Here is a 13,587-nt window from a genome sequence, read left to right on the forward strand (position 1 = left end):
GCCCCTCACGCTCCCCATGCCCCATCCATGCCAACCCATGCCACCTCATGTCCCCACCAACCTTCCACAGCTCTTCATACCATCAATGCTAATCTATGCTCCCTCCACTGACCCTCCATGGCCCTTTACAGTCCCTAAGCCAAACCTATGCCCTTCACCCCAATCTCCATGGCCCTACATATCCTCCATGCAAACCTATGCTCCTACACCCATCCTGCATGGCCCTTTATAGCCTCCATGCCAACTTAAATGCAACTTATGCCAACCTATGCCCCACACACACCACCCTCTGCTCTTACACTCTCCATTGCCAACTCACCCAGTATCCACCATGGGCAGACCTCATGAGCCACATTGAGATTAAATAATATTCTTAAGTTTCTCTCATTGATAAAAAATAGTCACTATATTTAACATCCTTTAATCCATGATAAAAACAAGCATATATATTCATATTCCCACTTCAAAAACATAATAGCCTCAAAAATTTTAAAGACTTAAAGAATTGGAGCTGTCAATTAAACCGTGAATTGACAGGCACCCGACTAGGATAATGATAGATTGTGAAATCAGTCATGCAGCATTAATCCTGTAATAGGAACCCTCAGGCTTATGTCAATAGACAGCATGAATAGCAACTACTGATTTTTTTCACACTGCAGACAGATTTTTTTTCAAATATTTAAAGGCAGGAGATTTAAATACTTTGACAACTTTGACAGCTTCGACAGTTCCAATAAGCTTAACAGTTTATCGACTCTTTACACACATTCATGTCCACCTTTAACAATCCCAAAGGGCATTTAACCTCTCCCAAAGTGCACCAACCCATTCCAAAGGTGTCCCAGGGCTAAATCCAAAAGGGTACCCTACCTCTCTGAAGAACTCCAATAAGTTTAGACTTTCTCCTACCAGGTCTAATGTGCACAAGTTGTATTTCTAGCTCCCTCCTTGTGAAAATCAGATCGGACTGAATGCAGTTGCACTTATTCATGTGCATGTCTTCATGAACTGCAGATGTCCCCATCCCCCCACGTCCCCCTGCAAAAATAGTGAGGGTGGGATTTCTGGACGCGGGCCTCCAGATCCATTTTCACAAAGACAGAGACCCTCTCTATTAGGCCTCTGCATCTGTCTTCAAGGTAGAAGACACAAAAAGCATCCCAAGAATAGTTGAAAATCAGGAAGCAAAGGCAGGGAGGAACTTAAAACAATCATGATCACTAAAGAAAAACTAATGGGAAGACAAATAGGACTAAAGGCTGAGAAATCTCTTGGATCTGATGACCTGCATCCTATGGTCTTAAAGGGAATGGCTGCAGAGACAGTGGATGCAGTGGTTGTAATCTTTCAAAATTTCCTAGGTTATGTTTGGACCAAGGTTGAAATCAGTTTTGGAGCCAAATAGCCCTGGCTGAATGCAAACTGAACATCACTGAGCAGGTTATTGCTTAGTAGTTGCCATTTGATAACACTGTTGATAACATGAACAAATGAACATACGATTTAGGAGCAGGAGTAGGCCACTTGGCCCCTTGAGCCTGCTCTGCCATTCAATAAGCTCATGGTTGATCTGATTGTAACCTCAACTCCACATTGCTACCTAGTTCCCATAACCTTTCACCACCTTGCTTTTCAAGAATCTATCTCCATTGCCTGAAAAATATTCAAAGACTCTGATTCCACCACCTCTTGAGGAAGAGAGTTCCAAAGACTCACGATCCTCAGAGAAAAAATTTCTCCTCGTCTCTGTCTTAAACGGGCAATCTCTTATTTTTAAACAGTGACCCTTAGTTCTAGATTCTCCCACAAGAGGAAAGATCCTCTCCACATCCATGCTGTCAAGACCCCACAGGATCTTATATGTTTCAATCAAGTCACCTCTTACTCTTCTAAACTTCAGTGGATACAAGTCTAGCCTGTCCAACCTTTCCTCATAAGATGACCTGCCCATTCCAGGTATTAGTCTGGTAAACCTTCTCTGAACTACTTCCAAAGTGTTTACATCCTTCCTTAAATAATGAGACCAATACTGTACACAGTACTCCAGATGTGATCTCACCAGTACCCTGTACAACTAAAACATAACCTCCCTACTTTTGTATTCAATTTCCTGCTTGATAATTGGCTGTTCTTGGCTAGTCTGTGGATCAGTTCACCCAATTTTGGCACAAACCCCCAGACATTAGTGAGGGGGACTTTTCAGGGTTGACTGGGCAGGTTGTGCCTTTGTTGTTTCTAGTGCCTAGGTCTATACTGGGTGGCCCATCTTGTTTTCTTCTTATTGAACTTTTCTGAAACCATGTGGTAGAACTGAGTGGCTAGGTCATTTCACAGTGAGCCACATTATCTAGTGCAAGTCAGACTAGTTAGGGACGGCAGATTTCCTACCCTGAAGGACATTAGTGAACCTGCTAGGTTTTTATGACATTCCAAGTGTTTTAAGATCATCATTATTGAGACTAGTTTTTTATTCCAACTTCCTTGATTAATTGAATTTAAATTTCCCTAGCTGCTGTGGTGTGATTTGAACTCATGTCTCCAGAGTATTAGTCCAGCATCTGGATTATTAGTTCAGTAACATTATCACTATGTTACTGTCCGCTCAGTCGATCAGTGTAGTTCTTTAATTCCTTTTGTTTCAAAGGTAACATCACTTAATCATAAGTATTTCCGGAATCACCTGGAGGATTCGTTATCACTTGGCCGGCCTCTGCTATTGGAAGATGTGCAGGAAGAGTTGGATCCTGTACTGGATAATGTGTTGGAGAAAAACTTCATCAAATCTGGGACCTCCTTTAAGGTGAGCTAATTTAGTAGGAGCTGTGTCACCACCATCAAAAAATCAACTCATGCTTAACAGCTGTAACTGAACTGAAGTTCTACCACCAAGGCCATATGACATTCAACTATTGTATCCCAAAACCTACACACACAAAACCTACACAGGGCTGATTTTATTTATTATGAAACCTGATTGAAATGCAAAGACCCACACTACTGTACACCACTGAGTTTTCAAATAAAGGAAATAAGAGTAAGCTAGAAAGCATGGATTAGTGATGCCAAACTTCGGTTTTAAATGTTAGAGCATATGAATAGAATCACAGACTCACAGGAGGCCAATTGGCCCATCATGAACGTGTGGGCTCTCCGAAGGAGAAATTCACCTTGTGCCATTCCTTCACATTCTCACTGATGCTCTGCACATTCTTTCTTTTCAGCTAATGATCCAATTCCCTCCTGAATGCTTCATTTGAATCTGCCTCCATCACAATGTCAGGGAGTGCATTCCAGATCCTAACTGCTCGCTGTGTGGAAAAGTTTTTCCTCATGTCACCATTGCTTCTTTTCCAATTATCTCTGGTTCTCAGTCTGTCCACCAATGGGAACAGTTTCTCCCTAACTACCCTGTCCAGACCCCACACATACAAACATACAAGACAGGATAGACAATCTAGTCCATCACAAAAAAATGCACTCCCCACACTACCTAATAACCACATAGAAAGAAAAGACAAAGAAGGTAAGATCTTTTGAGGCCCTGGGAAAACATAAGTTAGATATTTTTTTGAGGTTATTCTTTGGGGCCTGCCTTCTCGCCATGCCCCACAGTGATATATAGATGAGAGAGTTGAATGTATGGCTCAAAGATTGGTGTGGGAGAATTAAATTTTGATTCAGGTGGCACTGGCACTAGTACTAAGCTGAGGAGTGATTTCACAAAAGTGGACTGAAAACAGCTACTTGAAAGTAAATCAGTATCAGAGCAGGGGGAGGCATTGAAAGGGGAGATTCAAGGAGCTCAGAGTAAACATGTTCCCACAAAGAAAAAGGATGGGACAGCCAAATCAAGAGTCCCCTGGATGTCCAGGGGCTTACAGGGTAAGATAAGGAAAACTTATGTCAGACACCAAGAACTCAATACTACAGAAAGCTGAGAGGAGTGTAGAAAGTGGAAGGTTGAAATCAAAAAGGAAATTCGGAAAGCCAAGAGAGGGGATGAAAGAATATTGGCCAGCAAAATCAAGGCGAACCCATAGATGTTTCATCAATACCATAAGAGTAGGTGGATAACTAAGGAAAGAGTAGTGCTCATAAAAGACCAAAAAGGAACCTACGTGTGGAGGTGGAGGATGTGGGTATGTTTCTTAATGAATACTTAGCATCTGTCTTCACAAAAGAGGTAGACAATGCAGACAGTATAGTTAAGGAGGAGTGTGAGTGTTGGGTGTGATAAACATAGGGAGAAAGGAAGTATTAAGGGGATTAGCATCCTTGAAAGTGGATAAATCAACAGGGCCAGATGAAATACACTCCAGAACTTAAACGTAGAAGGCACGATCAAGAAGTTTGCATGGTGGTGTTGGATCCAGTGCCTTGTGTTGGGCTAAAGGGTTCGGGTTGCACACTTGTTTCGGTGTGACTGAGTTGGCACCAAGACAGAGAAGATCTGTAGACCGTTCTTGGAAGAAACACATTCTGTTTATTTACAAAAGAAACTCAGCAGCTACACTTGTACACTTACAACTCAAAACTCTGTCTTTACTCTTCGGACTCTAACTCAAGACTACTGACTACTGAGGTAGCCCATGCTACTCTGCTATTGAGTACCAAGATCATGTGATCTTACAACATTTGTCATAAAGGTATATTACACATCAGGTTACTACAGATAGAAATGAGGAGGATTGCTGTAAACTGCAGGAAGATATCAATGGACTGGTCAGTGGGCAGAAAAGAGGCCAATGGAATTCAAACTGATGATGTGTGAGGTGATGCATTTGGGGAGATCAAACAAAACAAGGGAATACACACCCTGGGTTCCGCCAGGGCCACTCAGCTCCTGACCTCATTACAGCCTCTGTTCAAACATGAACAAACGAGCTGAACCCCTGAGGTGAGGTGAGAGTGACTGCCCTTGACATTAAGGCCGCATTTGACCGATTATGGCATCAAGGAGCCCTAGGAAAACTGGAGTCAATGGGAATCGGGGGAAAACTCTCCCCTGGCTGGAGTCATACCTAACACAAAGGAAGATGATTGTGGCTGTTGGAGGGCAGTCATCTCAAGCTCCAGACCATCACTGCAGGAGTTCCTCAGGGTAGTGTCCTCAGCCCAGCCACCTTCAGCTGCTTCATCAATGACCTTCCTTCCATCATAAGGTCAGATGTGGGGATGTTCGCTGATGATTGCACAATGTTCAGCACCATTCATGATTCCTCGGATACTAAAGTAGTCCATGTCCAAACGCAGCAAGACCTGGACAATATCCAGGCTTGGATTGACAAGTGGAAAGTAACATTTGTGCCACACAAGTGTCAGGCAATGACCATCTCCAACAAGAGAGAATCTAATCATTGCCCCTTAACATTCAAAGGGATTACCATCATTGAATCCCCCACTATCAACATCCTGGGGGCTTACCATTGACCAGAAACTGAACTGGACTAGCCATATAAATACAGTGGCTACAAGAACAGGTCAGAGGCTAGGAATTGTGCAACGAGTAACTCAGCTCCTGACTCTCCAAAGCGTGCCCACCATCTACAAGGCACAAGTCAGGAGTGTGAGGGAATACTCCCCACTTGCCTGGATGAGTGCAGCTCCTACAACACTCAAGAAGCTGGACCCTGCCCCTGACAAAGCAGCCCACATGATTGACACCAGATCCACAAATATTTACTTCCTCCACCACCGACACACAGTAGCAACAGTATGTAACATCTACAAGATGCACTGCAGGAATTCACCAAGGCTCCTTCAACAGCACCTTCCAAACCCATGAGCACTACCATCGAGAAAGACAAGGGCAGCAGATAGTTGGGAACACTACCATCCAGAAGTTCCCCTCCAAGTCACTCACCATCTTGACTTGGAAATATATCACTGCTCCTTCACTGTCGCTGGGTCAAAACCCTGGAGCTCCCTCCCTAACAGCGCTGTTGGTGTACCTACACCACATGGACTGTAGTGGTTCAAGAAGGCAGCTCACCATCACCTAGAGAAGGGTAATAAATGCTGGCCCAGCCAGTGAAGCCCACACCCTGCGAATGAATAAAAAAGCAAATACATGGGAGGATACTCGGGGGTGTAGAGGAAGTAAGGGCCCTTGGAGTGCATGTATACAGATCCCTGAAGGTAACGGGACAGGTCAAGAAGGTGGTTAAGAAGCCATATGAAATCCTTTAATTTATTAGTCGAGGCATAGATTATAAGAGCAGGGACGTTATGCTGGAACTATAAAAAACATTTAGTTAGGCCACAACTTGAGTACTGAGTGCAGTTCTGGTCACGTCATTACAGGAAGGATGTACTTGCACTAGAGAGGGTACAGAGGAGATTTACGAGCATGTTGCCAGGACTGGAAGATTGCAGCTATGAGGAAAGATTGGATAGGCTGGGTTTGTTCTCCTTCAAACAGAGAAGGCTGAGGGGAGCTTTAATTGAGGCGTACAAAGTCATGAGGGGCCTGGATAGAGTGGATGGGTAGGTCCTATTTCCCTTGACAGAGGTCAGTGACTAGAAAGCACAGGTTTAAAGTAATTGGTAGAAAGGTTGGAAGGAAATGAGGAAATATTTTTTCACCCAGGCATCTGAACTCACTGCCTGAAAGGGCAGTAAAGACAGAAACCCTCAATTCATTTAAAAGGTGCCTGGATTTGCACCTGAAGTCTCACAACCTCCAGGGCTACAGACCAAGTGCTGGAAAATGGGATTAGCCTGGGGGAGTCTCATTTATCAGCCATCGCAGATACAACAGGCAGAGCGGCTTCCTTCTGCGCTGTACATTTTTCTACATTTTCTGAATATCTGAAAAGGAGGGCTGTGGGGGAAAGGGCAGGGGAGTAGCTGTATGTGAATTGCTCCTTTGAACAGTCAGCATTGACACGATGGGCCAAATGGCTATTTTCTGTGCTGAAACAATTCTATGAGTCTATAAGAGGGAGCTGTGCCATTGGGACAGGCATCACTTGATTCACACTGGAACCAGTTTCCTAACAAAACATATCTCTAGGGCTATAGGGGGGGGTGGGGTTCACATGAGAGGAGATTTAGAAATTTAAAGAGAGAGGACAAAGCAATAGTGCAGGATAATGATACAGGTAACAATAACCAGACCGTGACAGGAAGGAACAGAGCGAACATACAAAAGAGTACAACAGCAAATAGCTTCTGAATGCACAGTATCCAGAACAAGATGGATGAATTAATAGCATAAATAGAAATAAATAATATGATATGATCGCCATTATAGAGGCATGGTTGCAAGATGACCAAGACTTTGAACTAAATATTCAAGGGCATTTAACATTTTCAAAAGGTTTTGGAAGAAAGGAAATGGAGGTAGGGGTAGCAGCTCTATTAATAAAGGATGAGATCAGTACAATAGTGCTAAATGATCTTGGCTTAGAAGATCAAGATTTTGAATCAGTTTGGGTGGAGATAAAAAATAGCAAAAGGAAGAAGCCACCAGTGAGACAATGTTATAGGCCTCCTAACAGTAGCTACACTGTAGGATAGAGAATACATCAAGAAATAATGGGGGCTTGTAAGAATTAAACTGCAATAATCGTAGGTAATTTTAACCTTCCTATAGATTGGATGAATGCAATTGGCAAAGATAGCCTTGAGAATGAATTCATAGAGTGTATTCAGGACAGTATCTTAGACGAATACATTCTGGAACCAACCAGGGAACAGACTGTATAATGAGAAAGGATTAATTAATGATCTCATAGGAAGGGATCCGCTAGGTAAGAATGAGCATAATATAATAGAATTTCACGCTCAGTTTGAGGGTGAGAAACCTGAATCTGAAACTAGTGTGTTAAACTTAAATAAAGTTGATTACAAAGGATTGAAGACAGAGTTGGCTATAATGGACTGGGAAAGTAGCTTAAAAGGTAAGACAGCAGATATTAAGGAGATATTTCATAATTCTCCATAAAGATATCTTCCACTGAGAAAGAAAGACTGTACGAGAAGGATGAACCATCCATGGCTAAGGAAGGAAGGTATCAAGTTGAAATTGAAAGGAAAAGCACACAATGCTGGAAAGAATCCAGCAAATGATGACTAAAAGATAAAGAAGGAGAAATTAGGATATGAGAGTAACCTAACAAGAAACATAAAAACAAACAATAACAGCATCTACAAATGTATAAAAAGGCAGAGAATAGTCAAAATAAATACTGGTCCCTCAGAGTATGAGCCTGGGGAATTAATAATGGGAAAGAAGGAAATGGTAGAGATTTTGAACAGGTATTTTGTGTCTGTCTTCACAGTAGAAAATGCAAAACACATCCCAAGAATAGTAGAAAATTGAGGGATCAAAGGGAGGAAGAAACTTAAAACAATTACTCTCACTAGAGAAAGAATACTAGGAAATACTGGGTCCAAAGGCTGACAAGTCCTCTGGACCTGATGGCCTGCATCCTAGGGTTCAAAGAAATGCCTGCAGAGATAGTTGGATGCATTGGTTGTAATTTTCCAAAATTTCCAAGATTTTGGAAAGGTTCCAGCGGATTAAAAAACTGCACTTCTTTTCAAGAAAGGAGGAAGATAGAAAATAGATGAATGTGTGGTTGGGAATATGGTACAGGAAGGAGGGCTTCAGGTTCCTGGAACATTGAACTGGCTCTAAGGGAGATGGGACCTATAGACACCAGATAATTTGTACCTGAACAGAACCTGGACTGAGTTCCATGTAGGGAATTTTGCTGGTGCTACTGGGAAGGGTTTAAACTAACTTAGCAGAGGTGTGGGAAGCATGAGGTAAAATCAAATAGTTATACTAAGGGGCACAGAATACTAGGATAGATAGTGTCATGAAAGTATAATAATTTTCATAATATTTTTCTGGTTTATTGTAGAGTAGGTTTATGGGATATTGTTAGGTTTGCCTGTGTGTGATTTAATTACATTTGGAGTCAAGTCGACTGCAAGCTTTAACTCATCAAAAGAAACTAGGTGCTTGACATGCTAATGAGTAAACATGGATGCTGACTTAACATGTAAGGTGTGAAGGGAATTTGCATTTTTAGATAGATGAAGGGAGATTTGGATTTCAAAGGGATCTCAGCCTGTTTAAAAATAGCCAGATAAGCAAGCCTAAGGAATGTGTTTATTTTTCTCTAAAGTTACTGATCATAAATAGTAGCAACATGAACATTTTTATGTTGTGCAGAAGATACAGTTTCAAAGGCATATGAAGCAATAGAATTTACATATTAAGAAGAGTGAAACATATATAACGGAGAATGAGGCTATGTGTCAGGAGAAGGCATTGTGAGATATAACAGAGGTGTGTGAAGTAGCCTTAATGAAGCCTCCAGTATTTGTGCATAAGCCTACTGTCTGCCAAAATTGACTAGAGAAAAGTCATTTGGAATTCCACTGTCCGGGATATTGTGCTAATTTGTTGGATCTGTTTAAAATCTAAGATCTATTTTTGAACCGTTGCCTTAAAGGGGGTGCAACTGGGAGTCAGGTTAATTAGAAATTTTAGAAGTTATTTGGTAGCAATTTGTAGTTTTATGTATGTGCTGAAATCTTTTCCTTTGTTAATAAATATCTTAATTTAATTTTTTTAAATCTCTAAAAGTCTTGGTGGACTTATTACTTCTGAATTCAGTGCATGCTTCTCAAAATAAATACAAATTGCAAAACCGTTGTGATAGCACGATCAAGCTTCCCTCATGGAATTGTTCCGCCTAGCACACATTACCTGCTGAGTCAAAACAATAGATAGCATTAGAGTAGGAAATAGTTAGTCATTAGGTGGGGTCAGAGCAAGGGAGAAAGTAATAAAGTCTAAATCATTGTTGCTCTGCATGTATGTGAATGAATGGAGTGTAATAAATAAGATTGGCGAGTTACAGATTGTGGCAGTAACAGAAGGGCAGGGAAGATAATAAAGGAAAGGGGGAAGGGTGGCAGTATTGATTCAGGAGAACGTTGTCATGCTGGAAAGAGATATCCCAGAGGGCTCAAGGACAGAATCTATTTGGTTAGAGCTAAGGAGAAAAAAAAGTACATTTGCATCGCTCGGTGTAGTCTGTAGGCTAGGTAAGGATGTAGAGGAACACATTTGCAAGGAAATTACAGTACGGTGTAAGAATTATAGAGTAGTTATACTAGGGAACTTTAATTATCTGAATACAGACTGGCATAGTAGTAATGTAAAGGGCAGGGAAGGGCAAGAGTTCCTAGAGTATGTTCAGGAAAATTTTCTATGGCATTATGTTTCCAGATCAACAAGAAAGGAGGCATTGCTGACTCTGGTTAGAAGATTGGACAGAATATAAAACACAGCAAAAAATGGCTAAAAAAAGGAAGAAATTAGAGTACAAAAGAGAGCCAGCTAGAAATATAATGCTTATAGGTCAGGATTTTCTGTGCCCACTGGCATCAGTGTTTGGTGGCATGAGCAGACAATATGGCGAGAAGGCCATATGTTACCTTAAATATTTACAATCTATATTAATGACTTGAATGACAGGATTGAAAGTATGGCTGCTAAAATTTCTGATGACACAAACATGGGTAGGAAAGTAAGTTGTGAAGATGACATAAGGAGTCTGCATAGATAGATTTAGTGGGCAGAATTTTGCCATCGGTGAGCAGGGGGCGGGGCCCACTCGCCAATGCGTAAAATGATCCAGGATGACGTCGGGCGGAACCCCCCATGTCATCCCAGTCCATTTAAATTTTCAGGAAGGTGCAGCAAAATCAGCTGTGGGCCCGCCGCCTATCAATGGCCAATTGAGGTCGTTGACAGAATCAATTATACAATTAAAGGACCTGCCCATCCAACCTTAAGGTTGGTGGACAGGCCAGGAGCCCTGGCGACAAATAGAAAAAACATGAAACCTCATCCACTGGTGGGATGAGGTTTCATGTAGAGATTTGAAAAGTTTAATAAACTTATAATGTAAATTATGAACATGTCCCATCTCATGTGACATTGTCACATGAGGGGGACATGTTAGGGAATTTTTTTTTAATTTTCATATTTTTAGAAGTGTAAGTGATCTCCCTGAGGTAGCACTTAGCCTCATCGAGATGAGTGCGCTCTTTTGTGTGAATGCGCGAAAGAGCGCACTCTTGCATTTGGGGAATCCCCCACCGCCCGCACAGAAGCACATAGCGCTTCCCGCTGGATGCCATGCTGGGTGGGCCTTAATTGGCCTGCCCACGTAAAATGGTGGCGGGGCCCGCTTCTCCAGCAGGGACCTGCTTCTCGCCCACTGGAGATGGGGCCGGGCCCGCCCGCCAGGCAGAAAATTCTGCCCAGTGAGTGGCCAAAAATTTGGCAGATGGCGTATAATGTGGGAAAATATGAACTTGTCCGCTTTGGCAGGAAGAAAAAAAAAGTAGCATGTTATTTAAATGGGGAGAGATTGCAGAACTCTGCAGTACAGGAGGATGTGGGTGTCCTGGTACATGAATCATATAGTCAGTATGCAGATACAGCAAGTAATTAGGAAGTCAAATGGAATGTTGTCGTTTATTACAAAGGAATGGAATAAGACCATAAGATGTAGGAGCAGAAGTAGGCCATTGGGCCCATTGAGTCTGCTCCGCCATTCAATGAGATCATGGCTGATCTGATAATCCTCAACTCCACTTTCCTGCCTTTCCCCCATAACCATTGATTCCCTCACTGATTAAAAATCTGTCTGTCTCAGCCTTGAATATACTTAATGACCCAGTCTCTACAACCCTCTGTGGTAAATTCACCAACAGATTCACCACCCTCTGAGAGAAGAAATTCCTCCTCATCTCCGTCTTAAATGGGCGACTCCTTATTCTGAGATTACGCCCTCTGGTCCTACACTCTCCCACAAGTGGAAACAACCTCTCAGCATCTAAGAGGAATTTAAAAGTGGGATGTTTTGCCACAGTGAGACCACATCTGGAGTACTATGTACAGTTTTGATCCCCTATTTAAGAAAGGACATAATTTCATTCCAAGCAGTTCAGAGATGTTTCACTTGGCTGATTCCTGGATTGAAGGGGTTATCCTATCATGAAAGGTTGGACAGGTTGGGCCTCCGTCCATTGGAGTTCAGGAGAATGAGAGGTGATCTTATTGAAGCAAATAAGATCCTGAGGAGACTTGACAGGGTGGATACTAAAGGGATGTTTCCCCTTGTGGGAGAGACTAGAACTAGAGCACATAGCTTACTTTTTAAAAAGGCGTCTCCCATTTGAAATGGAGATGGGGAGAATTTTTTTCTCTCAGAGGGTCGTAAATCTGTGGAACTCTGTTCCCCAGAGAGTGATAGTGGCAGGATCATTGAATATGTTAAGGTTGAATTAAATAGATTCTTGATTGACAGGGGAGTGAAAGGTTATTGGGGGTAGGCAGAATGTAGTTTTTAGCCCACAATCAGAACAGCCATGACCTTATTGAGTGGCAGAACAGGCTTGAGTGGCCAAATGATCTATTCCTGCTCCTAATTCATATGTTAGTATTCTATCCACTCCTAATTTATTCCTTCTAGGTGGTAGATAGGTTTTGGGGAGTCAGGAGTTGAGTTGCATGCTGCGGAGTCCACGCTGTCTGGTAGCATACAAGCATTTACACTGCACTTCTGACTGAAGATGGTTGTAAATGGTATATTCTTGACTTTAGCAATGATGTGCTGGGTTTAGTGAGAGGGAGGAACTGAAAGAAATCAGTATTAGTAGGGAAATGGTGTTGGGGAAATTGATGGGATTGAAGGCCAATAAATCCCCAGGGCCTGATAATCTACATCCCAGAGTAATTAAGGAAGTGGCCCTAGAAATAGTGGATGTATTGGTTGTCACCTTCCGAGATTCTATAGACTCTGGAACAGTTCCTACAGATTGGAGGGTAGCTAATGTAACTCCACTATTTAAAAAGGGAGGCAGAGAGAAAGCAGGGAATTATAGACCAGTCAGCCTGACGTCAGTAGTGGGGAAAATTCTGGAGTCCATTATAAAAGATTTAATAGCTGGGCACATGGAAGACAGTGGCAGAATCGGACAGAGTCAGCATGGATTTATGAAAGGGAAATCATGCTTGACAAATCTACTGGAATTTTTTGAGGATGTAACTAGTAGAGTTGATATGGGGGAGCCAATTGATGTGGTTTATTTGGACTTTCAGAAGGCTTTCGACAACATCCCACATAAGAGATTAACGGGTAAAATTAAAGCGCATGGGATTGGGGGTAATGTTTTGAGATGGATAGGAAACTGGTTGGCAGACATGAAACAAAGAGTAGGAATGAATGGGTCTTTTTCTGAATGGCAGGCAGTGACTAGTGGGGTACCTCAGGGATTGGTGCTGGGACCCCAGTTAATCATAATATACATTAATGATTTAGATGAGGGAATTAAATGTAATATCTCCAAATTTGCAGATGACACAAAGCTGGATGGGAGGGTGAGCTGTGAGGAGGATGCAGAGATGCTTCAGTGTGATTTGGACAAGCTGAGTGAGTGGGCAAATGCATGGCAGATGCAGTATAATGTAGATAAATGTGAGGTTACCCATTTTGGTAGCAAAAACAGGAAGGCAGATTATTATCTGAATGGCTATAAGTTGAGAGA

General features: G+C 42.1%; 1 protein-coding gene across 1 annotated transcript in view; it reads left to right on the forward strand.

Moving 5' to 3' along the window:
- The window catches only part of LOC121278118 (dynein heavy chain 8, axonemal-like), a 2,067,071-nt gene that overhangs the window by 1,833,254 nt on the left and 220,230 nt on the right, over positions 1-13,587 (forward strand). Inside the window, 1 exon segment of the mRNA XM_041188205.1 lies at positions 2,648-2,803. Within this exon segment, the coding sequence (XP_041044139.1) occupies positions 2,648-2,803 (156 nt within the window).

Source organism: Carcharodon carcharias, chromosome 5 (assembly GCF_017639515.1).
Source record: "Carcharodon carcharias isolate sCarCar2 chromosome 5, sCarCar2.pri, whole genome shotgun sequence".
Lineage (NCBI taxonomy): Eukaryota > Metazoa > Chordata > Chondrichthyes > Lamniformes > Lamnidae > Carcharodon > Carcharodon carcharias.